Source organism: Parastagonospora nodorum (assembly GCF_000146915.1).
Source record: "Parastagonospora nodorum SN15 chromosome Unknown scaffold_3, whole genome shotgun sequence".
NCBI classification, from domain to species: domain Eukaryota; kingdom Fungi; phylum Ascomycota; class Dothideomycetes; order Pleosporales; family Phaeosphaeriaceae; genus Parastagonospora; species Parastagonospora nodorum.
Window position 1 is genome coordinate 562,350 of NW_001884551.1, and position 23,046 is coordinate 585,395.

General features: G+C 52.9%; 14 protein-coding genes and 1 non-coding gene across 15 annotated transcripts; 6 read left to right on the top strand and 9 right to left on the bottom strand.

Moving 5' to 3' along the window:
- Positions 1-946: 946 nt before the first annotated feature.
- Positions 947-1,300, top strand: SNOG_02101 (hypothetical protein; the record flags this gene model as incomplete). The annotated part of the gene is made up of 2 exons (XM_001792666.1): positions 947-955; positions 1,004-1,300. The coding sequence occupies 2 exons, from the start codon at positions 947-949 to the stop codon at positions 1,298-1,300; spliced, it is 306 nt and encodes a 101-aa protein (XP_001792718.1).
- A 483-nt stretch (positions 1,301-1,783) lies between these two features.
- Positions 1,784-3,336, bottom strand: SNOG_02102 (hypothetical protein; the record flags this gene model as incomplete). The annotated part of the gene is made up of 3 exons (XM_001792667.1): positions 1,784-1,963; positions 2,372-2,456; positions 2,489-3,336. The coding sequence occupies 3 exons, from the start codon at positions 3,334-3,336 to the stop codon at positions 1,784-1,786; spliced, it is 1,113 nt and encodes a 370-aa protein (XP_001792719.1).
- An 803-nt stretch (positions 3,337-4,139) lies between these two features.
- On the top strand, positions 4,140-4,644 carry SNOG_02103 (hypothetical protein; the record flags this gene model as incomplete). The annotated part of the gene is made up of 2 exons (XM_001792668.1): positions 4,140-4,196; positions 4,252-4,644. The coding sequence occupies 2 exons, from the start codon at positions 4,140-4,142 to the stop codon at positions 4,642-4,644; spliced, it is 450 nt and encodes a 149-aa protein (XP_001792720.1).
- A 432-nt stretch (positions 4,645-5,076) lies between these two features.
- On the bottom strand, positions 5,077-7,598 carry SNOG_02104 (hypothetical protein; the record flags this gene model as incomplete). The annotated part of the gene is made up of 2 exons (XM_001792669.1): positions 5,077-5,904; positions 5,955-7,598. 2 exons carry the CDS (start codon positions 7,596-7,598, stop codon positions 5,077-5,079), a joined length of 2,472 nt encoding a protein of 823 aa, XP_001792721.1.
- A 1,094-nt stretch (positions 7,599-8,692) lies between these two features.
- On the top strand, positions 8,693-8,914 carry SNOG_02105 (hypothetical protein; the record flags this gene model as incomplete). Its single annotated transcript, XM_001792670.1, is given in 2 exon segments — positions 8,693-8,873; positions 8,892-8,914. 2 exon segments carry the CDS (start codon positions 8,693-8,695, stop codon positions 8,912-8,914), a joined length of 204 nt encoding a protein of 67 aa, XP_001792722.1.
- Positions 8,915-9,238: 324 nt separating this feature from the next.
- Positions 9,239-9,623, bottom strand: SNOG_02106 (hypothetical protein; the record flags this gene model as incomplete). The annotated part of the gene is made up of 2 exons (XM_001792671.1): positions 9,239-9,405; positions 9,560-9,623. The coding sequence occupies 2 exons, from the start codon at positions 9,621-9,623 to the stop codon at positions 9,239-9,241; spliced, it is 231 nt and encodes a 76-aa protein (XP_001792723.1).
- Positions 9,624-9,867: 244 nt separating this feature from the next.
- Positions 9,868-10,903, top strand: SNOG_02107 (hypothetical protein; the record flags this gene model as incomplete). The annotated part of the gene is made up of 2 exons (XM_001792672.1): positions 9,868-10,021; positions 10,080-10,903. 2 exons carry the CDS (start codon positions 9,868-9,870, stop codon positions 10,901-10,903), a joined length of 978 nt encoding a protein of 325 aa, XP_001792724.1.
- Positions 10,904-11,012: 109 nt separating this feature from the next.
- Positions 11,013-12,417, bottom strand: SNOG_02108 (hypothetical protein; the record flags this gene model as incomplete). Its single annotated transcript, XM_001792673.1, has 3 exons — positions 11,013-11,462; positions 11,513-12,292; positions 12,348-12,417. The coding sequence occupies 3 exons, from the start codon at positions 12,415-12,417 to the stop codon at positions 11,182-11,184; spliced, it is 1,131 nt and encodes a 376-aa protein (XP_001792725.1). The 3' UTR covers positions 11,013-11,181.
- A 459-nt stretch (positions 12,418-12,876) lies between these two features.
- Positions 12,877-13,330, top strand: SNOG_02109 (hypothetical protein; the record flags this gene model as incomplete). The annotated part of the gene is made up of 3 exons (XM_001792674.1): positions 12,877-12,897; positions 12,951-13,047; positions 13,107-13,330. The coding sequence occupies 3 exons, from the start codon at positions 12,877-12,879 to the stop codon at positions 13,328-13,330; spliced, it is 342 nt and encodes a 113-aa protein (XP_001792726.1).
- A 228-nt stretch (positions 13,331-13,558) lies between these two features.
- On the top strand, positions 13,559-14,501 carry SNOG_02110 (hypothetical protein; the record flags this gene model as incomplete). The annotated part of the gene is made up of 2 exons (XM_001792675.1): positions 13,559-13,657; positions 13,710-14,501. The coding sequence occupies 2 exons, from the start codon at positions 13,559-13,561 to the stop codon at positions 14,499-14,501; spliced, it is 891 nt and encodes a 296-aa protein (XP_001792727.1).
- Positions 14,502-15,972: 1,471 nt separating this feature from the next.
- Positions 15,973-16,078, bottom strand: SNOG_16643. The gene is made up of 2 exons: positions 16,043-16,078; positions 15,973-16,008 (listed from the first exon to the last, which is right to left on the bottom strand). It is a non-coding gene; the product is annotated as a tRNA-Ala (tRNA).
- A 583-nt stretch (positions 16,079-16,661) lies between these two features.
- Positions 16,662-17,676, bottom strand: SNOG_02111 (hypothetical protein; the record flags this gene model as incomplete). Its single annotated transcript, XM_001792676.1, has 2 exons — positions 16,662-17,531; positions 17,557-17,676. 2 exons carry the CDS (start codon positions 17,674-17,676, stop codon positions 16,662-16,664), a joined length of 990 nt encoding a protein of 329 aa, XP_001792728.1.
- A 2,589-nt stretch (positions 17,677-20,265) lies between these two features.
- On the bottom strand, positions 20,266-20,832 carry SNOG_02112 (hypothetical protein; the record flags this gene model as incomplete). The annotated part of the gene is made up of 2 exons (XM_001792677.1): positions 20,266-20,540; positions 20,583-20,832. 2 exons carry the CDS (start codon positions 20,830-20,832, stop codon positions 20,266-20,268), a joined length of 525 nt encoding a protein of 174 aa, XP_001792729.1.
- A 407-nt stretch (positions 20,833-21,239) lies between these two features.
- Positions 21,240-21,938, bottom strand: SNOG_02113 (hypothetical protein; the record flags this gene model as incomplete). The annotated part of the gene is made up of 1 exon (XM_001792678.1): positions 21,240-21,938. One exon carries the CDS (start codon positions 21,936-21,938, stop codon positions 21,240-21,242), a length of 699 nt encoding a protein of 232 aa, XP_001792730.1.
- Positions 21,939-22,570: 632 nt separating this feature from the next.
- SNOG_02114 (hypothetical protein) lies at positions 22,571-22,959 on the bottom strand (the record flags this gene model as incomplete). The annotated part of the gene is made up of 2 exons (XM_001792679.1): positions 22,571-22,795; positions 22,828-22,959. 2 exons carry the CDS (start codon positions 22,957-22,959, stop codon positions 22,571-22,573), a joined length of 357 nt encoding a protein of 118 aa, XP_001792731.1.
- Between the last annotated feature and the right edge of the window lie 87 nt (positions 22,960-23,046).

Below are 23,046 nucleotides of genomic sequence, written 5' to 3' on the forward strand. Positions count from 1 at the left end.
ATCGAACAGCAAACGGCGACATTTCGTTCGGAAACAGCATGTGGGACAGAGCCGATGATGCAACACCCGCCTGCCCACTTGAAGCAGCACGCAACTGCGTTATGTTATGTATGACCATCAAAGTCAAGCTCCGTCCACCCACCATGCACCTTTCGATGCATGGCTCAAAGAGGCGCTCCGGCTTAATCGTGATCCTGTATTGCTCTTGCCCGGTGACAGATACCAGGACCTCGCGGGAGGATTCCTAGTTACAGCAGCATGGAAGCGTGCGGTTGTCGGGGCATTCTATATTTCCACTGTGTAGTAGCAAGCCGTGGCGAAAAGAAGTTATTTTATAGTTCATTGCATTACTTCTTCCTTTCCACTGTGCGGGGCCAGCAGACTTCAGTCGCGTGATGCTGAAGGTGGGAGAGAGCTGGAGCGAAGCTCAAAATCTGCGAACACCCGCAGGACCCACGCTAGTTCGTGCAGGGGTGTGCGCCCGCCGATCCACTCAACGCGCCGCGTCCTCCGCAAAGGGCCACGACGACACAAATGTTCAGCGACCACACTTCACCATTCTGCATGCCAGATATACTCTGAAACTAGGCAGCAGTCGCTATATCCCTCTCAAGTACCTCTGCAGAATCTTCAACCCACGTAACTTAACCACCCCACAACCTTCAAGATGCCTACAATGTGGCTTTCAGATACCCAAAGTCCGTATACCAACTCTCCAAACGATGAGACATAACCGCTAACTGTGAATAGAGATTGGGGTCGCCTTCTGCTCCGGGGGTAGGTACGCTTCCCTCCCAACTCACATGCCATGCACGCGACACCCAATTGACTCAAACCACCAGGCGGACTCTTTCTCATGGGCGGCGTCATGATGTTTTTTGATCGAGCAATGTAAATACCTCCCTTCCATCTTCAAAACTCTCACTAACACATTCCCAGGCTAGCAATGGGCAACGTACGCCCTCCCCTCCCCCATCCTTCACCCCTCACTCACGCCTCACAGATCCTCTTCCTAATCGGCCTGACCCTCATAATCGGCACAACCAAGACGATGGCCTTCTTCGCGCGCAAACAGAAATGGAAAGGCACGCTGGCGTTTTGCATCGGCATTACGCTGATCCTGATGCGCTGGGCGTTCTTCGGCTTCATCATTGAGTTGTACGGCATATTGGTGCTGTTTGGAGACTTCTTCGCGACGATTGCAGGATTCGTGGGGGGCATACCAGTTGTGGGGCCGTGGATTGCGAAGGGATTGAATGCGCTTGGGGGCGCGGCGAGGAGTCAGGAGAGTAATGTGTAAGAGGGGGATGGATGGGGAAAAGAAGGCGTTTGGGAAAGAGCGAGGGATGGGGGAAGGATGGGACATGTATGATATGATGCATGAGTAAAAAGGGCGTATTGGCTTGGGGTCCATATATCAGCGGGCTTTGGGTTTCACGAGCCTTTTGTACATTCAAACAACATTTCTTAAACCGAATATTTACAACTGTCTCTAGGCATTGTAGCGATGCAGTGATTAGCTGCCGTTGTTCGCTACTTCACCGTATACGGCCCTGTCCAAGAAAGAAGCCACCTACTGAACATCGGTAAACGTCAATAATTCCGCCCGACTCGAGCAGCTTCCATCAGTACCCCAGCAAGGACCGTCTTTAGCAATTTGTTTTGACAGGTTGTTGAATATTGCGAGATATAACGTAGTGCAACGGTCCCTTTCAAGCCCTACAAAACCTCTGTGTTGACATCGACATCGTCGGCATGTTCATCCTCATCGCTGAGCTGCGATTTATTCCTCCTCCCCCCTAGGCCTATGATCCGAAAATGGGACTCGCCTGTGATCATCGGCATGCTTGTCGCTGGACTCATTCTCCTCTTCTTCTTCATCGTATGAGAGAGATTCTTCGCGCCAGTGACGTTCATCCTGTACGAGCTGCTGCTCGATCGCATCGTGTTTCTCGCTGGTATCCTAGTCGTTTGTGTGTATTTCAACGACGCGAAATGGTCGTTTGTACTTCGATTCCATGCTGGAAGTCTGAAACACGACATATCCAGCATTAATAGTGCAATGACCAATATCTTTGGGCCTTGTCGCTGTCGGTCCTGCGATACGCATCATGCGCTGATTCACATGAGTTTTGTTGTGTTTCGCTGCATCGCTCAACACTACGATCTCGGATCACGTCTTTTCCATAGCTCCAGCCAGAGTCTTCCCGCTCTTCCGATCAAGCATGTCCATCAACCACTTTGCCTCCGCAGAATCATCGCCCTGCAAGATCATACGCGCGCTTTCAACTGCCCAGTGAACGTACAGGGGAAGCGTGCAGTTCTTTCTGCCACTTTCCGTATTGAAAGGCCCGGGGATGATTCGGCATACGTCCAATGACAGTGGAGTGTGCTGCTTTGATGTAGACAGTCTGCGATTCTTCTTGCTGGGGGTCTGTGGGTAGTGACGTGAGAACCTTGAGGAGGTATAGCAAAGCTATTGTTGTACAGCATCAGAGTGAGGGCGGACTTGATGTTGGAGAATTGGAGGTCTGTTGGCGAAGGAGGTACTGAGGTATCCTCAGGCTGTCCATGCGGCTGCACTGAACTCGAGGATATTTCGACATAAGCATTTGTAGGGTCAACAGCCCACTCCGCTCTCCAGGCTCGAAGCTGATCGCCCAAATGAAGAGCATCGCGTTGGACCTCGTCAAAGTCACTCGTTACGCCATCACCGCTCGTTCTCTTCTTCAGCAGAGCATCACGCTTAGATGCTAAAACCGAACAATCCGCCAGAAAATCGTAGAGCTGCTGCTCCTGCTCCTCTTTGTCGTTTGCACAATGCCGATGGAACATTTCTTTCCAATCAGGCCTGGCCAGAATCGATGGTGTCCCACCGATAAGCGATGCGAAAAGAAGCATATGGCGCAGACACTTATAAAGGCTGACCGTCGAGGGTGGGCTGTACAAGTCTGGGTCTCGAAGCGCTAAGAGCTTCTCCAAGCCCTGCATATGCTTCATGAAGAGATTCGCACCCGAAGGCACAAGCGTTTCTTGGATGGCCAATGTCATTACTGATTGTATGATCTCGTCATACCTATAACAATGCGGCTCGGTCAGTGCTCGATTCAGTTGTTGCAGTGTCGCGCCATGTTGAATATATCCTCTCTGGGTAATTTCTGGCTGTTTGTGCTTCGTGCCGAAGAATATCGTTGCAAAACTTTGTACGGTTCGAAGATGTGCAGTTCGGCAGGCAGTTGCGCTATTTGTCTCGAGGAGTGGAAGATCTTTTGACTGCAGTTCTTGCAAGGTAATATCGACTGGACCACCTTGTGCCAGATGAGATCGTGTAAACATTATGCAAATTTCTTGAGGGTCTCCGAGCATTCTGATAGGCGGGGTCATTGACCGAACACTTACTGATGCCTCTGAACTTGCTATGCTCGGGGTCGGTGAGGGCAGTCCCTGCGCCTGCTTAGGTCTTCTCCTCGAAGCAACAATGGTGGCATCGACAAAAGTGAAGTCTTTTGGTCCATCGCACTTTAGACCGGCTTTTTGACAGCGCACGCAGGTCGGACGGTTTTCATCTTGACAAGAGTCAGGTGTCCATGTCAAACGCCGGAGATGAAGGTAACATACCACACTTTATCCTCCTTCGGCGACACCCCGAGCACCCCTTGGATCTGCCACCAATATTGACCATTGTAACGGGCTGTATGGATGCGTCTCCCTGACTTGCATGCAACCGTTCAGGCAGTGTCGTCGGGTAGTTATAAGGCGTTCCACTTAGCGTCGTTCCTGGAAAGTGTAATTTTGGTGTCCCGCTATACCCTTTGCGGCTCATTGCGCGAGTTCTAACACTACGATGCTCACGAGTCGAAAGAGTCGCTCCGACGGACAAAATGTGTGCCCGAATTGCAGGCATAGCTTGACACGAAAGAGAAATTGCCTGGAAACCATGCAAAACGTAGGGTCAAAGCCAGCACCGGCGTGGTCAGGGCCTGGGGTGTCAGATGCATACATTTACATATAAAGTCGCAGTAATTCCCCTCTCGCTGTATATCTCCCTCTCGATACTACTAAGCACAGTTCCTTCCTTCAAAGACTCTCAATAATTGCAGTTTCACACCCTTCACGCCCAACATCCAGTATAATTCACCATGACCATCACAGCCAACATCGAAATTGCTTGCCCACCCGAGTTCGTCCGAGCAAAGGTGTGCACATTCACCCTATCAAACTCCAAGTCCTACCACTAAACCCCCCTCGCAGTTCCTCGAATTCCCCTCCATCCCAACTTACCACACCACCTTCTTCACCAGCATAACACCCCAAGGCCCTCTCGAATCCCAACAAAAAATTACCGTCGTCTTCGTCGGCATGGGCAAAATGGACGCCACAATTCTCGCCAACGAACCACAGCTCTTCAAATGGGCCGGCAGCATCCCACTCCTCTTCGGCGGCGACCACAGTTTCCACTTCACGCCCAGCACGACAACGCCAGGTGGGACGACCTTTACGCAGGACGAGAGTTTCTACGGCGCGTTGGGGTTCCTTATGGGCGATGGGTTTATCGCGCGGAGGATGGGCATGGGGGAGAAGACGGCGAGGAATTGGGAGGGTTTCAATAAGGACTTTAAAGCGTGGTGTGAAAAGAGTGGTTGAGCTGGAATAAGAACTGTTATTTAGATCGGCGTTAAGAAATTGCGCGACATAGAATCTATCACGTTGATGTTCCAGTGAGTTTGTAAGATATCAAAGATTTGCATTGCAACGAGAAAAGGGAACACTGATGCTAAGAAACCCATGACGAAGCACAAGATATAGTGCCTTAATCCCCTACTCCAAATCCCGATCTGATCCGATTCCCCATGAACTAATATCGCCATATTCCTGTTCCCAATGCAATAATCCAGATGTATACTCTAGTCGAGAAAAGAACAATGTAAAGGTGCGCCTTCCCAATGAGCTCTGACCCCGGATTCGATAATGCAGCACACCTAAATTTCGCCGTCCCTTGGTCGTGTTTCATGTCGCTCGTAAACAAATTCGTGTGTAGGGGGTTGGAATTTAAATGACAGCAATCAACAACCCCTTCTATGCTGATTTTGGATGCTGCTCGACAAGCCACTCCATTACACTCTCGTAGCAAAGCACAAATTGCCGGAGGCTTTGTACCATGCTCAAACGCTGAACCCGGAAGTCTTCTACTGTCTTCGCAATCAGGTCGACTTGATCGTCTCCAACCCAACTGCCGTTCTCGCGGATGTCTTTGGTATTTGTCTTAGTGCCACCGTCGATGTCCATGGGCGTGCTCTGCCTGGTATGTCTCGCCTGTCGTTGTCGCTTGAGCATGTCTAGAACGGAGTCCACTGTGCAGAAAGTACCTGTTCGGCCGCAGCCAGCAGAACAATGAACCACCACGGGTCGACTGTTTGGGGATTCTGGCTTGGTTGGGGAGCTGCCGTTGTAGTGTCGGACGACAGCATCGCATTGCTCAATCAATCCAAGAAGATGAGTCGGGTGGGCTGGGGCACCGAAGTCGGGCCAGTTGGAATATTGTAGCTGAGTGATCTCACGCATGCGCTCAAATGGCTCCTCGTCGTTGGAGAGCGTGAATCGTCGTACAATCACATATGGCTGGTCAGAGGTAGGCGAAATGTTCGAAGGTTCTTTCTTGAAGTCCGATGCACGGACAGGGTTCGTGGACCGACGTTGACCCATAGCTGGCCGTGGCTGTTGACGGTGGCTGCGTATCTTGGCAGGTTCCAACGACGCCTTGTGCTCGCCAAGAGGGTTTAGGTGAAGGTGGCCGTAATGCTTGTCGGACCAGTAGTTATGTGCCTTAATCTGGCCACCCTCTTGCTCTGCAGTCAGCATAACGATGACGCGGACATCTTGCTGCCACACGACTTTCCAGAAATCCTATGGCATGTTAGCAAGTTTGAAGCGTGGTTTGGTGTGCACACTCGTACCTTGAAGGTCGCTGGAATAGGCCCCTGCGTGGCGATGTAGCGCTTGTTCGAGTATGCAGCTTGGACATGATTGGCGTTGACATAGTCGCAACTTCCCTCGTCGACTCCCTGTATCTTGACTCGAGAGTGCTCGTAGGGCCAGATGTTGTTGTAACGGTTCTTGGAACCCTTCTCGATACCCGCGATCTGGATCTGCTTTGAGGCACCAAGCCCCGTCGGAGTACCGTAAACGACTTTGCCAGAGAGAGCCTCCTGCATACGCTTCTGTTCACGCTTTTCTATCTGCAGAAATCTTTCTGAAACAGTCTTTCCGTTGTCCTTGTCTTCCGACGCCTTCTGAAGCCAAGCTGGGAGCTCCTCTTCAACAGACTGAGTCATACCTTCAGGATGCTTGACAGGCATTTGGCCAACACCGCCGATGAGGTCCATGTTTTGACGGATGTTGCCAAAAAAGGGATTGGCTGCATTCTGAGTAACTGGCATAGGGCATCCACCAATAACGGGTGCTACTGCAGGGAGACCGGAATCGATTTGTAGAGAGGCAGTTGCGGATGTCATAGGACTGCTCGAGGCCTGATGGGTAATCCAAGCTGGAAATCGTTCTGCAAACTCTTGGAAGCCGCCACGGATGATGTAAGTGCCACCTGTCCAGCCTTCTGACGTGAACTTCTTGAGTGTATTGATGCAGGTGGCAGCATCTTTCATTTGCGAGGAGCTGGAGTCATATACTATGATGTGTTTGCTTCTCCTCCACCGCTCAAACTTTTCTCGCGACTCCACATCCTTGAAGGTCTCGGCCAGTTTCTGAACGTTGAAAGAAGTCCGTTTCAGTAGTGTTGTGGGTATGCACAGGCTGAGGGCACCAGCTATGCGAGCCCTTGCATACTGGGTGGAGACGCGAAGGTCAAGCAGGAGGACCTCTTCCACGCACGACTCGAGTATGTTGACAATGTGCTGAGCAGTCGCCATGTGCGGCCCCTCAGTCTCATCGTCCTCCTTGATGTTTGCTGGAAGCGTCTCCGCACGATGCTTGGATATGGACGTGTGCTGAGAGGTCTTGGGAGGCAACGATGCCCGTGAGCTGCGGTCTTCGGCGAACTCTGCGATGGCGTCAGTGCGACCAAAGCCCTCGAAGCTGGCTGGTGAGTTTCTCCTTGGGCGGTCCGGGAACATTGAGGATTCGGAGGACAGCATGCGCTTTGGCGACCGAGGCTTGGGCGGATGCTCGTCGTCATGGTTTCCGTCATTGCCCTGCTTCGCACTGGTGGAAGCACCAGGTGGCGGCATGGCCTTTGGCGAGACGGGCGACATGACGGTGCCAAAATACGAGTCGCCCTGGGACGGCACTGCGGCCGGCGTGAAGTTGAAGTTGCCCAGTGCGAAGCCCTTGTTGTTCTCTGTCTGCTTCCTGAATTGCTCGAATTCGGGATTCTGCTCGACAGGTATTATGCGAGGCGACGCAGCTGCCGTGGAGCGCACATTGGACGTCGGGGGGCTCCAGTTGCCGCGAATGTGCTGTGCAGCGCTGGACGAGAAGTGGTCGCTGTTCGCGTTAACGGCCAGCTGGAAGTAGTTGGGCGAGGGCGTGCCCGGCTCCTTCTTGGAGATGTGGACATGGCTGGGAGTCTTCGCTATGCCGTTCATGCGGGGCGTGAGGGGCGGAGGAGCGGCCGTTGGATGTAACGAGGCACTTGGCCTAGTCATTGGTTGTGTCGATCGGGGGCGGGCGCTGGAGAGGTGCGATGAAGAGGAACCGCGCGGTCGAGGAGAGAGCGCAGGAGTAGACATTGCCGCAGAGGCACCACCGCGTCAGATAATGAAGCGTGGGCCTAGTGAGGGAGCGGGTAAAATTGTAGGGTATAGGTGCATGAAAAATGGAGACGGGCGTGGCGTGCGTTTCTGAATCGTCGAGAGAGCGGTTGGTGCGTGTGAAAGACGGGCGCTCAGCGTTACGGCGCTGGAAGGGGACACTGACGTCACAGGAGGAGGCTGAAGGCGATTTCCCGATGGGTCTGACACGTTCGCACGCGACCGTCTGGGGCCTCGCAATACTCCGCAGATTCCTGGGGAGAAGCGCCGAATATTCCTCACACCAAGGCGCAGTGCTGCCGAATCTTGAATACCTTCAGGCTGTGCAGCTTCGTTTCGTGCCGCGGGCGAGCGAAGCGCAAATGTCGTAATGCGGGACGTTCGCTAGCAGAACGACGCAGGGACCGTGAACACCAAGAGCAGGATGCCCTGGATTGAATCCGGCCTTCTCGTCTCGTGACTAGAGACCAGAATAGTTTAGGCAGCGGAACGGTCAGCGGAAACGTAGGCCCAGAAGTGCAGGGCGGAGTGTATATGGCGATGCCAAAGATCGAGAGGCGGATCGGGAGCAATAAGTAAGATCGAGGGCAGAGGGGCCCTAGCAATTGCGACTACACACCGCAACGCTCCGCTTCCAGGGCAGGGTAGCGGTATTGGGGAGGCACGCCGGGATCTAGGCCTGCACATCAACGTGCTGAAGGCAATCCCGTGTCCGTCAGCTTGTCCGGCCTAGCCACCAGCCGCCGCCTGCTGCTCCATTGCGACATCACAGCTTTAGCCGCACACCTTCAGCACAAGGATGGCTTGAAACATGCCATTTGTCTCGACAATGGAGTAACATTGGCTGTCAGGTGCTATCCCGATGAGTCGTCTGGAACAGCTGATCGAAGCAGCGGCAATACCAAACCTGCTGTCGAAAGCGAGGCGTCATGACTGAAACCCACCGGCCCACTCGTCCACACATGCTGGACCCTGAATTGATCGACAACGCATTGCCCCCAAAGACACCACTGGTTCGAGAACGGCAAGTGTCAAATCTCGAGCAGAAGAAGTGTGTCGCTGTCGTACACGCAGCTGAATCTAGTACAATAGGCGTGCTCATGTCCCAGGGTAAGCCATGTGTTCCAGTCCTTCGCGTGGTGGGCTTCTAGAAGACGTGTTCAGCCAATACTTTCGGGTGCTGACCGCTTTGTCGTCATTACGGATACGGCAGCGGTCGCCAATGGCCCGTTTCGCCGTCTTCGCTTTCGACACGATACACAAGTGCGCGGATCTTAGTATTTCTCGGAACGATAGTACCCGTGGATCGTTGCAGATTTATAGGCAGACGACAAATGTTGATCTCTATGCGTACCACCTATGCCTTCAAGGTGCAGATACAGCAAGAGGTAGGTGTATCCTCCGAGGACAAAAGCAAAGTCGCAGGGTGTTCTGCAACACGTGCTGCATAGGCCCGAATGGCACCGTCGGTCGGTCTATAGCACGAGACCTCGAGGAGGATTGGGAGGATCCTGGTTCCGCCTCACAAAGCCTGGCTTCAATCGTGACATCTTCGATAGCTCGTTTGTTGCAGGGGCGTTGCCAATTGTGCCGCCAAACCAACGCACCGCGGAAAGTGTATTTGGCGATCGGCGTTCCAGTCCTGAGTAGCGTCAGTAGCCACATGCTAGAGCAACGTTAGACGCTGCTTAAGAGCCGTTGGAACCGTCTAGCAGACCCTGAGGCTGTCCCCGCTCGTCTTGATTTGTACGTCGAGAGGTTTTGTGCTGGATGGCGGAGAAAAGGCGCCAATCTACCTATGCGAGCCACCAAAGAGTCAACGGTGCCAGCTTTGCGCGAACATGCAATGTCGAAATCCATGAAGACATTACTCGTCCTACAAGGTCAGGGTCAGCGTTCGAGAACATAGTTCAGCCGAGCTATTCCTGTACCTGATCAAAACGTCACTACGGCTTCAAAAGCCGGACCTCTCACGGGTAGCGAAATATGTATCACGTGCATACGCGCACTCGCGTTTCATGCGAGAAGTTCCCCGCGTCTGATCATTGACGCGCGATCTCGCATCAACACCATCCTGCCTTGCGACTCAGACCTATAGGAGAATATGTCTCGCGACGACTCGCCACTTGTACGCGATGTATCTCCAGATGAGGGCTACACATACATGCATCGCGCCTTCTTCCAGGCTTTTCTTACCCACAGCGTCATGACCGTCGAAGAGATCAAGCCAGTCCTAGCACACGTAATGACCGCCCACAGTAAGTCCAGCATAGATTTTGAAGCGCAATCCACATTCGACAACTAACCCCCCATCAGATCCCGAGCGCCCATGGACCGCCGGCGACGTAACCCAACCGCACCTCACCTCAACCATCCAAACGATAAACGCCCGAATTGAACACTACGACTTCGAAATCCGCAGCATGAAAGACCAACACACCAAACTCACCGTCTACGCGCTCGTCAACAAAACCTCAGACTCCCTCACACAACTCGCTACAAAATTCTCCGCCTCCGAAATCGCATACATCCGCCGTCTGCTCGACTACATGTTCGAAACCAACAACACACACACGCGCGAGGTCATGGCTATCAAACACACGGAAGCTAGTCAATTAGCTCGCATCAGGCGCGCGCGGCAAAGCCAGGTCAACGGCGAGGAGGCCGAGAGTCAAGCGCAGGATGCAGGCATATCGATCCAAGAAGCCGACGAAGTCCTCATCACGCTGCAGAACGAGGGCTTCTTCCAGAAATCGCCTGCATCGTATTACTCCCTCGCACCCCGCGCGCTGATGGAGCTACGCGCCTATCTCAAGGAAACATACAACGAGCCCGCGTCATCGCCGGCGGCAGACGACGCTGTCATACGTATACGCGACTGTGAGGGGTGTAGGGAAATTGTCACGCATGGCGTGCGGTGTAATGACAAAGACTGCGGTGTGAGGTGGCATGATGCGTGTGCGAATAGTTATTATCGGAATAGAAAGGGCGGGAATAGGAAGTGTCCGAAGTGTGGGACGGAGTGTTCGGGGGATGTGTATGTTGGCGAGAGGGCGGATAAGGTTGTGGCGAGGAGTAGTACGGGAGCGAGGAGGAGTGCGATGCATGAGGAGGCAGAGGAAGAGGAGGAAGAGGAGTGAGCTTTTCCGAAGGAACGATGATTCCGCCAGCGCCGCAGCGCGATCTCGACGCAAGCGGCAAGCGGGACCGCTTCGATGATTCACAATTCACTAAACCCAGGTGCGAGCGATCGATTCAACGAAGAAGCACAGTCATATCATTGGTGTTCGTGCGTTTACCCCGAGCCTCTAAATGCAAATCCACCTTTTACGCCCAGTCCAACCTGAGCCGCCATTACCCTATGGTCATACATACAAATTTCCCATCACGACAGAAACATATTCTTTGGCACACTCTATTACGCTCCGTTGGTCTGCTTGGTAGCCTTTGATCGGCGCTCCGCAACAGCGGCAGAGAGATCCTCAAGCACGGTGACGGTGCTCTCCCAGTCGATGCAAGCGTCGGTGATGGAGACACCCTTCTTGAGTCCGCTGGGGCCCTCGGCGGGGACCTTCTGGTTGCCCTCGTGGATGTTGGACTCAATCATGACGGCGACAATGCCAGTCTCTCCCTCGCGGATTTGGTCGGCGATGACCTTGGCGACCTTGGGCTGATTGCGGTGGTCCTTGTTGGAGTTGCCTGTTAACTGTTAGGGATCTGATTGCCGATGATGTGCAAGAACGACCTACCGTGAGAGCAGTCGACCATGAGGACCTCAGGAAGACCCTTCTTCCTCAGAGCTTCCCGCGCGCCCTTGATGCTTTCGGAATCGAAGTTAGTACCACGGGATCCACCACGGAGGATGACGAAGCAGTGTTCGTTGCCGCTCGTTCTTGTGATGGCAGCCAGACCCTGCTTGGTCACACCCATGAAGTGGTGTTTAGCCTTTGCAGCGCCAATGGCATCGACTGCGACGGTCAGACCTCCATCAGTGCCGTTTTTGAAGCCGATGGGGAAAGAGAGACCAGAAGCAAGCTCGCGGTGCAACTGAGACTCAGTTGTTCGTGCCCCGATTGCACCTAGAGAGATGAGGTCTGCGAGGAATTGAGGGGAGATAGTGTCAAGCATCTCAGAGGCAATGGGCATGCCTTGCGATGTAAGATCAATGTAGAGCTTGCGCGAGACGCGAAGACCCTTGTTGATCTTGTAGCTCTCGTCGATATCTGGGTCGTTGATCAGGCCTTTCCAGCCAACAGTTGTGCGGGGCTTCTCGAGGTAGGCGCGCATGATGATGCATATGTTGTCTTGGAGCTTGTCGGCGAGCTCCTTGAGGCGCTTGCAGTACTCAATGGCCGTCTCAGGGTCGTGGATGGAGCAAGGTCCGACCATGACGAGGAGACGGTCATCTTCCTGTGTGATGATCTTTACGGCGTCTTTGCGCCCTTGGACGACTGTCTGCTCGGCATGTGCGGGGATAGGCAGCTCGTCTGACAGTAACGCCGGGGGGATCAGAGGATCGTAGCCGAGGACTGGTATACTGAATCAGTATTGAAACTTGGACTGAGAGCCATATGCCTAACTTACCGCGTACGTCATCGACGTTTTTTGGCTCGTCGAAGGAAGGCATGTTGTTTGTAGATTGCTCCGCAGACATGTGGTGGTGGGGCAAGTCTTTATAATGCGCGAAACAGTCAGCTCATGCGCTTGGTGTTGAATAGCGGCAAGGATGTGCCCTTTGTTAATATGCAGATATTAGCTTGCACTCACCTATCGGTTAAGCGAATGAGCGAATGTGCGGTGTGTATTCCTTGTGCAGCACACCACGCAAAGATGTAATCAACGTGGACTGGGCTGAGGTGAGATGTTCTGCAAAGTCTTCCGAGTTCGGCCGCTCCAAAGAGAGTGCAGAGCTGGACCGGATTAAGTCGCGCCCTAGGTGTCGTTCCCGCAGAGTCACATACCAAACTTTTTTTAAGAGGGTCTAGAGGCGGGGCTCGAGGCTATCGATAGTGTGATGCTTGCTAAGCTCTAGCTGGTCTGACATTGGCCATGCTGCAGTTGGCCTATCTCGCAGCCATCTCAGCCATGTCGACGTCTTCCTGGCTGCGCCAACATGTTGGATGTGGGGGAGCGAGTATGCTCGTCGAGAGCCTATGCAGGCTGCTCGGTGGTAATATTAAACCCTAGGAATCCCGACCGGCCAGCAGAGAAACCAAGGTGAAGCCATACCTGGGCTTTTGTGACCCAAGGCATCAGTGCGCAACCGAGTTTCGACGCGATCCAGGTACGCGCATTCCCGATACCCGCAGGTGCAGGTGGAAAGGAAGTTTCCGACGCACATAGGTACAGTCCTGAATCGTGGCAGGTGGGTGACGGGACTTGGCGTTCATCAGCCACAGCCCGAGCCAGCCCAGGACATTCCATCGCAGCGTCATTGCTCGTGCACCACCTCCGAGGCGCAAGCTCACAGCCTGCGCCCCTCCAACTTCGCACCAACGGGGGAAACGATCGCTATAGGATCGCCTCCGAACAAGCAAAGGCGCGCGACTGCGCCAGGCAAGCGGTGAAATCCACTTCATGCGCACCTCGGGCACCTGAAACGTGCCTTCCCGCTCCCCTGACCTTTGGCCCCCTCCTCTACTTCAAAACATATGCGCTGCCCAGCTTTCTGACCACAACCTTGGGCGCTCACGATCGTTATCGATACGTCTGCGCGATACCGTGATTTTTTTCGCTTGTCGACGGCGCGTTGATCGCGTTCGCAGCTCTACATAACCTTCGCTACACTTTCCATAATGTTTACGTTTCAAAATATGAGCTCTAAGCGTCGCAGGGAGGACGACTCCGACTCTGAGGATGGAGGTGGCTATGGCTACGGCGGGCAGCAGACGAAGGTGTGTATTCGCTGAGAGTTGTGCATCCTGCGAAATCTAACAACCTTCCCAGAAATCGCGGACTTGGTTCAGTGACCCAGTCTCCCAAAGCCATGCACAGAACCCATCACAGCAGTGTCTACCACTCAGGCCTACACTTACGCCGCCGCACATGTCCTCAGATATTGGCACAATGCTGCCGCCACGACGTGACTACGGAGCACGAGACTCTCCAGATTCCACATATGGCGAACCTGCACATTCTTCGCTGTCAAACGACCTCGACATAGACATGGATGACGACGACTTTGACGTCAGGAGCCAGCCTCAATCACCATATGGCAGCAATGTCTTTATGCGACCAGCGATGTTGAATGCGTCACTGTTTGGTGCAGATCCAGTCAGTACATCCAACGGTCGAATACCTACACCTATACATCCCACTTTTAAGCGGGGAGGCATGAATGGCTTAGGCCTCCCGACGAGCGGTTCTGCCGGTGGTCTAAATACAGGCTTGGCCGTACCACCATTGCAAGCGCCCACGTCACGGAAGAACAGCAGGCATGAGATGGAAGAAGATCGGAGTAGACGCATGCCCTCTCCCATATCGGAAGACGAAGATATCCCCGATACACCTACCGAACTCACGCAATCACAGTTGTCGCGGCTTAGTTTCTCGCAGGCGAACTCTACAGACGAAATGGATATGGAAATGGCTCCTACTTCACTACAATTACCACCAACGCCACGAGGTAGGAAACGGAGCGGTGCCTTGACCGGCATGGGACGTTTTAGCATGGGCTACCGGGAAGATTGCGAGAAGTGTCGTCAACGGGTGCCTGGACACTATTCGCATTTCTTGTGATGAATGGTCACAGGCATTGGAGGCATGGGGAGTTAACTTTCTTTTCGACGAAGAGTACGACGAATCGTGACAAGTACGATAGCAGGCACGATGGTCACTGGCGTTTCATTTTTCCTTGACGAAGATCGGCGTACACAAGCATGAGCATGGCATTAAGCGACATCGGCGCGGCGTTTGCATTCTTACAAGTTTCCTTGCACTCAGTCGGCCATCGAGAGGTATTCTGCATCATAGCATACGCATCAATGAAACCATATCACTACTGCATACACTTTGCCATCGTGTCAAATACACATGTCACCCACCCACAGGCCTCTGAATGACATTCACATCTCCGTCAGTGACATTCACGACCCCTCGATCTCAAAACCATCCACGACCACCAAGCCCAAATCCCAATCCTTCCACAACATTCCCCCATCCGTCTCCTCCCCCACCCACTTGCCCCAGCCTTCTGAAACACGTCAGGCCCGAATGGTAAAACGGAACACCTCCAAGCCGGTATCTGCATCCGCAACCTGAGGCGAAGGCCCATCTGAAACGCGCGCGCTTCGACGGCACGTATCCTCCGATCGTTCCGTCGGACCCACTTTTGCTCAAACGGCAGGGCTGAGGTTTATTTTTGAGATGGGTGTCTGGACTTACACAAGGTGTGGTTTTTTGTGGAGGCGGGATTTGGAATTCGAATTGGATTTGTGCAATGTAAGGTTTTGGAGTTGGGGGGATTTGAGATTGGATGTTTTCGCGGTGGCGAGGGAAGGGCAGGAGAGGTATCTAGCATAGTACTGTGTTCAAGGTAGGTGTTCAACGTCATACACTTGTTTATTGTCGGTAGTAAGCTCTCTTGCGCATCTGTTTGCTTCTTTTAAATTCTGAGTACGTATGGGAAGGCAATGCTGCAGACGGTGGAGAAGGATATGAGTAGCGCAAAGATTACAACGGTCCTTACTTGGTTTCTGATCAGCAGCAAAGATTATCAATGCGATATGTCATAGAGGAGATGCACGTCCTGAGGAAGCAATAGCCAGTAGTTCAAGCTTCGCCGGGCGCTTGTCTTATGTATAACCCCCTGTATATATATTAACAATCCGCATACTCCAAGCTCCCGTCTTTTCATCAGTAGCACTCAATGTACATAGGAGTTCCTGTAGAGAGCTCGCCTTTTTACCAGCACTGAAAACACTTCGCAGCCGAGACTCGTATGCGCATTACTCTGCTATTAGAGTAATCTCAATCCCCCACTCCCTCTCCGCACTCAATTCTTAGCGACTCAAAGTGACGACTCAGTCCAATCTACTTTTCGCAAGTTTCAAGCCATTCGAATGATGTTCCTGAGACGCAAAAGTGAAGTTGCAAGCCCGCTTGCCACCCAAAAGTACAAAACTTCTTCACACGACCCTCTACAGAACTCCCAAAACAGACGCCACAGGGGATAAGATGGTCATAAAGAGCTACAAAGGAGCAAAAAAAGTGGACGGGCAGGTGATCGAAACCTGGACCTTCCGCAATTGTTTTCTAGTGGCCCTTGCGGGTCGCCATGATGCAAAGCGGACGCTCTACCACTGAGCCACACGCCCAAATCATTCTCCTACTGAGATGGAAGTTCAGAAATTTAGCTGTAATATATCTTTAAAAACCATGCTTCTCGGGCTGCCCAGAAGCACAATGAAGATCGGAAAAGTCTGCCAGAATGTGGGGTAGCTAGGTAGTGTTGGTACAAAAAAACAGCCGGTGCATTTGCCGGTTCGACGAACATCCCCAGATTTGGAAAACCGTCTACACTAGTTCACTCGTTTCGACTTCACCCTGACCTGTGCAACGGACGCTTCAGAAAGTCGACTTCTTTTGAAGCTAATGTTGATCTGTCGCATATAATCACCTGATTCTTATAGTTTGCACAGGCGTTCATGATACTACGTACTCCACAGCGATGTAGTCGATAAGTGCGCCATCAAATCTCCATTATGTCCGCCAAGAGAGGGTATATCATTCCACAGCCAGCCTGCCATCTGTGAAAAAAAAAGAAAAACAGTATTTGTCCAAGCACCTCTAAACGCCCGCTTCCAGATCAATTGTGGGTGGACCACACCACGCGTACTTTTCCTCGCCCAAAAAATAATACATGAACAAGCCTCCATCTCCCTCCACACTCGCAAGCATCTAAGTGTCAGGAATCATCAAGCTCCCCTTCGTCCACTCCCCACCGGCAATCGGCCTCGTGAAAGCCGTAATATCGTCCCCAGCCGTCTGGTAGAACACATACAAGCTATCCCACTTGGTCGTGTTCCCCTCCTTCTCTGCATACGCCGTGACCGTAAGATGCGTCCCACCCAGCCCCAGCGCAGGGCCCGCGGGATCCGTAATCGCAAACGTCTTGTCCTCCAGGAACGTCGTGTTTTCGCCCGCATACGTGACATTATAGCCCTTGATACTGCGGTCCGCCATCTGCGCGTAAAAGTAAGTCGTGAAGCCCAGCGAGGTGAGGGGATGGACGCCGCGGATGGCTGCGTGGCTGGCGTTTTGCCACGAGTTGATGGGGTGGGTTTCGGTCGATGGGAGTGTGGCGTTTCCGTCTTTCCACCAGAATTCTACGTCGTTGTTCTTGTTGGCCATCATGGCGTACGTCGTGCTGCCTTCTCCCCAGCTGTAACAGCCAACGCCGGCATGGGCGTTGAAGCCAGACCAGCGTTGCACGGGTACCCATGCGTCTGAACCATTGTACCAGGCGTATTGTTGGAAGGTCGACTCGTCGACGGCGAACCAGATGTTTATGCCCAGATCCTTGTCGAATGGCTTGTCGTTGGTCTGACCTGATGCAGTGGGCATTTTGGTGTAGTCGGAGTCGCCGTAATAGTTGCCCTTCCAGCATGCCTGCAGACCGGAGCTGGGCGAGTCCATGGCCTTCAGGTTGAGATTGCTCAGTGGACCGGGCTGCCATATTTCTGAGATATTCGACTTTGTTACTTGCCTGACGGTGTTGTTCTGGTCGATGTAAAAGATATGGAACTGCGCACCGTCAGTGACACGATACTGGAGATACACCGGAATTGCTTACATATTGCGTGCTATTCAAATTCACAGCTACAGCAGAGATTGGAGACGCATTTTTCGCGTCAGTTGCCACTGTCTCTGACTTTGAGCCGCCGATCCACTGCCTATCCGTCGTATATTGCATATACCTGATATCGCCAGTATGATGCTGAAAGTACAGCGTGAAAATCCGCCGCTGCCCTACATTCCACGACTCTCCAGCAAGTGCCATCCCAGTACCGTTGTAGACGCCCTTCTTGGAGAAGTATTTCGCATTCAAGGAGCCGCCGATGCAATACTCTGGTTTTTGTCGACAGAAAGCGTCTGCATGTTTCGAGTTCCTAGATCTTGTGAGCAAACACGACAGAAACAGCTAGGGTAAGTGGACGCATACGAGTTCGAGTTCTTCTTCAAGCCCAGGCCTAGACCCAATCCCAGACCAAGACCCAACGCAAGTGCGAGAAACCAGGCCAATCCACACCCCAAGAGTATGTAGAAACTCCGCTTCTTCATGCCACATTTCCTGTCATCTTTCGTTGGCACTGGCGGAGGAACGACGGTAGGAAAGTCATCTGAATCAACATGTTCTTTGAACGTATATGGGCGTATCTGAGGTGATATGAGGGTAGTGCCTCCGTTTGACGACGGCGAGAATGGCCGGCCTCCATGAGGATAGTGGTGGAATTGCCCGGGTACCACCTGTGGTCCGGAGTAATCTGGAGTTTGTGCTGGAACAACTTCACTCGTCGCATATGCAGGTGCTTCTTTCTCAGTCGAGTATCTGGTAAGAAGTTAGTCGATCACATGTATTCAGCACTGATGAGGCTTAATTACCCTTCGTCATAGATAGCATGAGGCACTGCCTCGTGATTTGGATAGATATACCCTTCACGATACTCCTGCAGCGGCGGAGAAACCTGTGGCGGTGAATGTGGGTGGGCCGGGTAAGTCTGCGGCGAGACCTGTGCCGAATAGATCTGATCATGTTCCTGGAACCGTGGTGGAGGACTCCATTGTCCGTTCACGTCGCTCCCAGAACTGCTCAAGTTGTCACGGTATTGATCGCGAGGATCCATCTCGGCCAGCAAAACAGGAGCAAATGGCAGATCTGGGGTGGGCCAGACTATTAACGAGCCGCCAGAGCCCGCGTGCTGGCCCTGGTCATATGCTCAATGCGGCTGGGAGAACGGGCGGCCAGCCCATGGGTGCACATTTGCGAGCAAGCTGAGAAAGACACCGCATCTGCTAACCCGCATGTAGATCCGCAGACTTACAGTGAGGTGTCCCCTTCCTCACTCGTAGACAAGGAGCTAATATGTGAGCGCCCGATGAGTGCCCAATCGCAGCCTACTTGCTGCAGTAAGCAGGCCGGATTGCGTATAGCGTTTCGTCGATCTCCCAACATGATTCGCGCTCATCGAGGCCGTAGTCCGCTCTTGTGCAAGTCAGTACGGGTACGCGATGCAGGGTAATCAATAGCATCACGAACCCGGGGTCCATCCTCCCTCCAGGTTCCCAGGTTGTCAGCAGTGCTAAGCCTACAATAGGCTTTATCTGGCGCACAGGCATATTTCCAAGGAGTTGGAAAGGCTGTTCCACAACTAATTGACTTTGAAGGAGAGAAATTTGACAGTGAATGTATCTGACCAGCTGAACAGCAATTGTTGGTTCGCCTTAAAAGCTCAGCCCTGTATTAGGGCTGAGGGACGAGATCAGACGAGATCAGACGAGGCCCATGATTCGTCCAACAGAATCCTGCATGCACCTCTTTTGCCAGACAGAGGAGGTGCCGATCACACATCAGCACTTGAAGATGATCAATCAACGGCGAAAGCGAAGAAGACGCAGTCTGATTCCATGGCGTGATCTTCGCATCAGCTTGCATGTTATATCTCTGCGTACAGCAGACAAATGTTCGAAAGTTTTTCGCACCTAGGAACGCCATGCACGTTCATTGATTTTGTTGTACCGCAATGGCAGGAACCAGGTGCCGATCTGGTCACTGCTGATGAGCTGGCCGTCAAGGGTGTTCCAGGGCCGGCCGTATAGTGGAGTCATTCGGCTGTGATGAGAAGGAGGACCCTGGTACCGGTAGTTTCCGCAACGTTCCCTGCAGCTTACAACGCCCAAAACGTTTGCAACCCTCTTTGCCGCTCAGACAATGAGCTCAGTGTTTAGCAACGTGGGACATTGTAGCTTTCCGTATGGATTACGTTCTCTCGGACGACTGTATTCACCAGCAAGCCATAGGTTTCGAAGCGTTTCCCAACCGATAACTGACACGCCCCACATCGGCCAATACCCGCTGGAGAACGGTTTCCTCAGCGTCGTGCTAGTTTAAGGGTTAGTCAGGCTGGAAATGGTGATCCGCCCTCTCCTCCTGCCCGACATCCCCGCTCGATCATCTGCAGCAGGGACAAAATCATGGTGGAGACGAGTAGGCTTGCAGTAATGGTGTCTTCCGAGTTTGAGACAACACCGAAGGACCAATGAACTACATTCCTATATTTTGTCGAGCACCCGCATACCATGTCCAACCTTCTGGACTGCACCAAAGCGTGCAGCGTTGAAGCATGTACAACCTTCTAGGTTGTATAAACTCGTGCGACGTCCACATATGTCGGGACCGACCACACGTTCATGAGTGCGTGCTACTGCCACCGTCACAATATGTCCCAAAGCTCTGCCATGTGCTCATCATTGTCAACCACGCCATTCTCTTCCATCGGCTCAATCATCCCTCCACGCCCCTCTGCCCTTTAAGCCTGCTATAATCAATCCCATACCTCACCGTCACCTCATCCTCCTCCCCAAGCACCGTCTTCGCCGAAATCCACGCACAACAAAACAACGTCAACGCCTCATCCCCTCTGCCCAGCTCTTCTACCACGCGCCCCAGCATCCAAACCGCTTCGAGCCGCTTCTCATGACATGACCTGTACTTCTTAATCCCCTTCCGCAACACGCGCTCTGCTTGCTTGTATTTCGATTGCAGAGAGAGCGCCCGAGCTAGATGGATGGTGCTGTGTAGAGTTGTGGGGTGTCGCGTACGTATCTTCTCGTAGAGGGAGGCGCGGAAGTAGCGCTCTGCGGAGGATGGGGTGGATTGGATAAGGGCTGTAGCGCCTAGACTGTCCAGTGCGTTGGTGTAGGTTTCGTCATGGGTGTATGGATGGTGGCAGATGAAGTGGAAATGTGCGGCGCATAGAATGAGAAACGATGTGGCGTATTGATCTTCTTGGAGGTACGAGGATGCGAGGTCGTGGAGGTAGAGTTGCGTGCGCGAAGTTGGTTGGGACATGGTCAGTGGCGATACAATGCATCGCTGTGCGTGCGAGAATACCCTTTCAGTCGCCAGCCACAAGCAGGGAGTGTCGGTGACCAAAATGTACGATTTGTCACGTCGCATTGTCTTGTTCTTAGTGATGGTCTTGTAAATTTGTATGAATGGCTGATTCACGTCTTTTCTATCACTGCACCAACGATCGTCTTGGTTTTCCTTCCCGGCTCTTCTTTTTCACGCCCGGCATATGGACAATGCGAAATGCCTCCACCATCGGTGTTAGGAGCCGCATGACATGCTGTTAAGGACATGCCATGGGCGGCGTCTTACTCTGCTGTTGCAGGCTCATGGAGACGTCGTAGTCGTGGTATCACTTGCGGTAGAATGTTAGCAGCTTCGCCCAACTACTTTCTGCGCCATGTGACTCAATCGTTGGAGAAAACGATGAAGTTGGACTCGCTGTCGTTGTCGTCTTCGAAGCAGATGTAGCTTCCTTCGTTCGAGTCGTCTTCTTCGTCTGAGTCGATGTCCTCCCAGTCGCTGTCCCCATCATCGAACTCCAAATTGTCAAATAAATCATCCGAGTGCACCAACTCCGGTACCCGAACGTCGTCAAGATCCGAGGGTACTTCTGGGCCGCCAAGCATGAAGACTCTTACACCTGAGTAATCTTCTGAGTCCTCAGATATGTCATCGTCATCGTCGTCCTCGCCGACCAACATCGTGTACTTTCCAGGCTCGTAGCGAGGTGATTTTCGCAGAAAGTAATCGGTCGGTCGGCCTGGAAGAAAATTCGTGTCGTCGGCAAACGTGAGGGCCTTCTTCTTTGCACTGCGTTGCTGTGTGTTCTGGCACTCAGTCGTCTCGAACCAGTACAGCTCCAGCGCTTTATCAGCGGTATAGACATCCTTGCCTACAGAATCTGAATGCGATTCTACCCAGTCAGCCTCCTTTGCAGATAAGTCCTCGAGCTCCTCCACTATACGTAGTGTGGCAAGCTTGCCTTGCGACCACGCCAGATAGAGATTCTCTTGTTGTTCTGACGGAGTACCAGTGCGAGGCAGTGGTCGCCCGTTCGCGCCGTGAAGTGAGCGCGTGAGCACCTTCATGTAGTTGATGTGCATGTCGATTATGCAGACAGGACATCGTGTACGCGACTGTCCGGTTTCCACCGGAAGAATAGTGTGTTGGCACAACGGGGCGGTAGTGGGCTCGGAGGATAATGAGGAGGAGTTGATGTGTTCGTATATGTCATCGAATACGTCGGAGAAGTAGCCTGAATCTTGTTTTTTCAGCCACTGCTGAAACTCCTCATATTCGATCGCGCTCGGTATCGCGCCACATTCTGTCGGTCTAAGTGTGGTGTGGAGGCTTTGCCATCGGCGGTATAGCTTCAGCTCACGGGGCGGCAGTATGAGACTTGCTGGCAAGTTGTAGCGCGCACGTGCTGTTGCCTTCGAAGGTGAGCTCATGGTCACGTAAGAAATGCGGGCGTAGATTGCGCGGTGATAGACTCGGTCGATGGTTGTGCAGGTCTTGGGGTGGGTGGGTAATTCTTCCTCTTGAAAAGAGATTGTCCGGCGTGTTTCCGAAAGGCGCGTGAGTGAGAATCAGCTGAGCGTTCACAATGCGTGCGCGCTGTCGGCGATCGCGGAAGTTCACGCCTAGCAGTGACGTCGCGCGATTATCCTATCAGGGTGTTGTTTTTGTGCTGTGAATATATCCAGTGAGGATCTCTTCCACGTAGCTGACGCGCTCAAAGCTGGTGACGAGCGCTGATAATGTCGCCCAGCTTCTCGACGTTTGGAGATGCAGAGTACCAGAAAAAGGCCATGTTTCTCTTGAGGATAGTGTCCATTCCTGATATTGTAGATGTCGATGGGTCCTTTACACAGTGTACGCGTGGGCTGCGTGCACTCGTTGTGGCGGCGAAAGCGGAGGTGGGGAAGCGGAGTGACTGTTCGCGGGGCAGATCGTGCTGCTAGGAATGAGTCGCGTGCGCACGTTTGCTACCGGCTCGTTTGCGGTCTCTGACACGTCTCTTGGTGAGACAGTGACTGTGGTTTCGCGAAGTGGTGATTTTTGAGAGGAGAGTGAAAGGGGAGCGCTAGGTATTCGCCGTTCGGGACGTTCGGTATGCGTCATTGGTTTCATTGATGCCTGACTCGTTTGGGTAAGCGACTGTGGCGCATATGTGGCGGTGCTTTGTCCTTCGGTCAGCGATCCAGTACC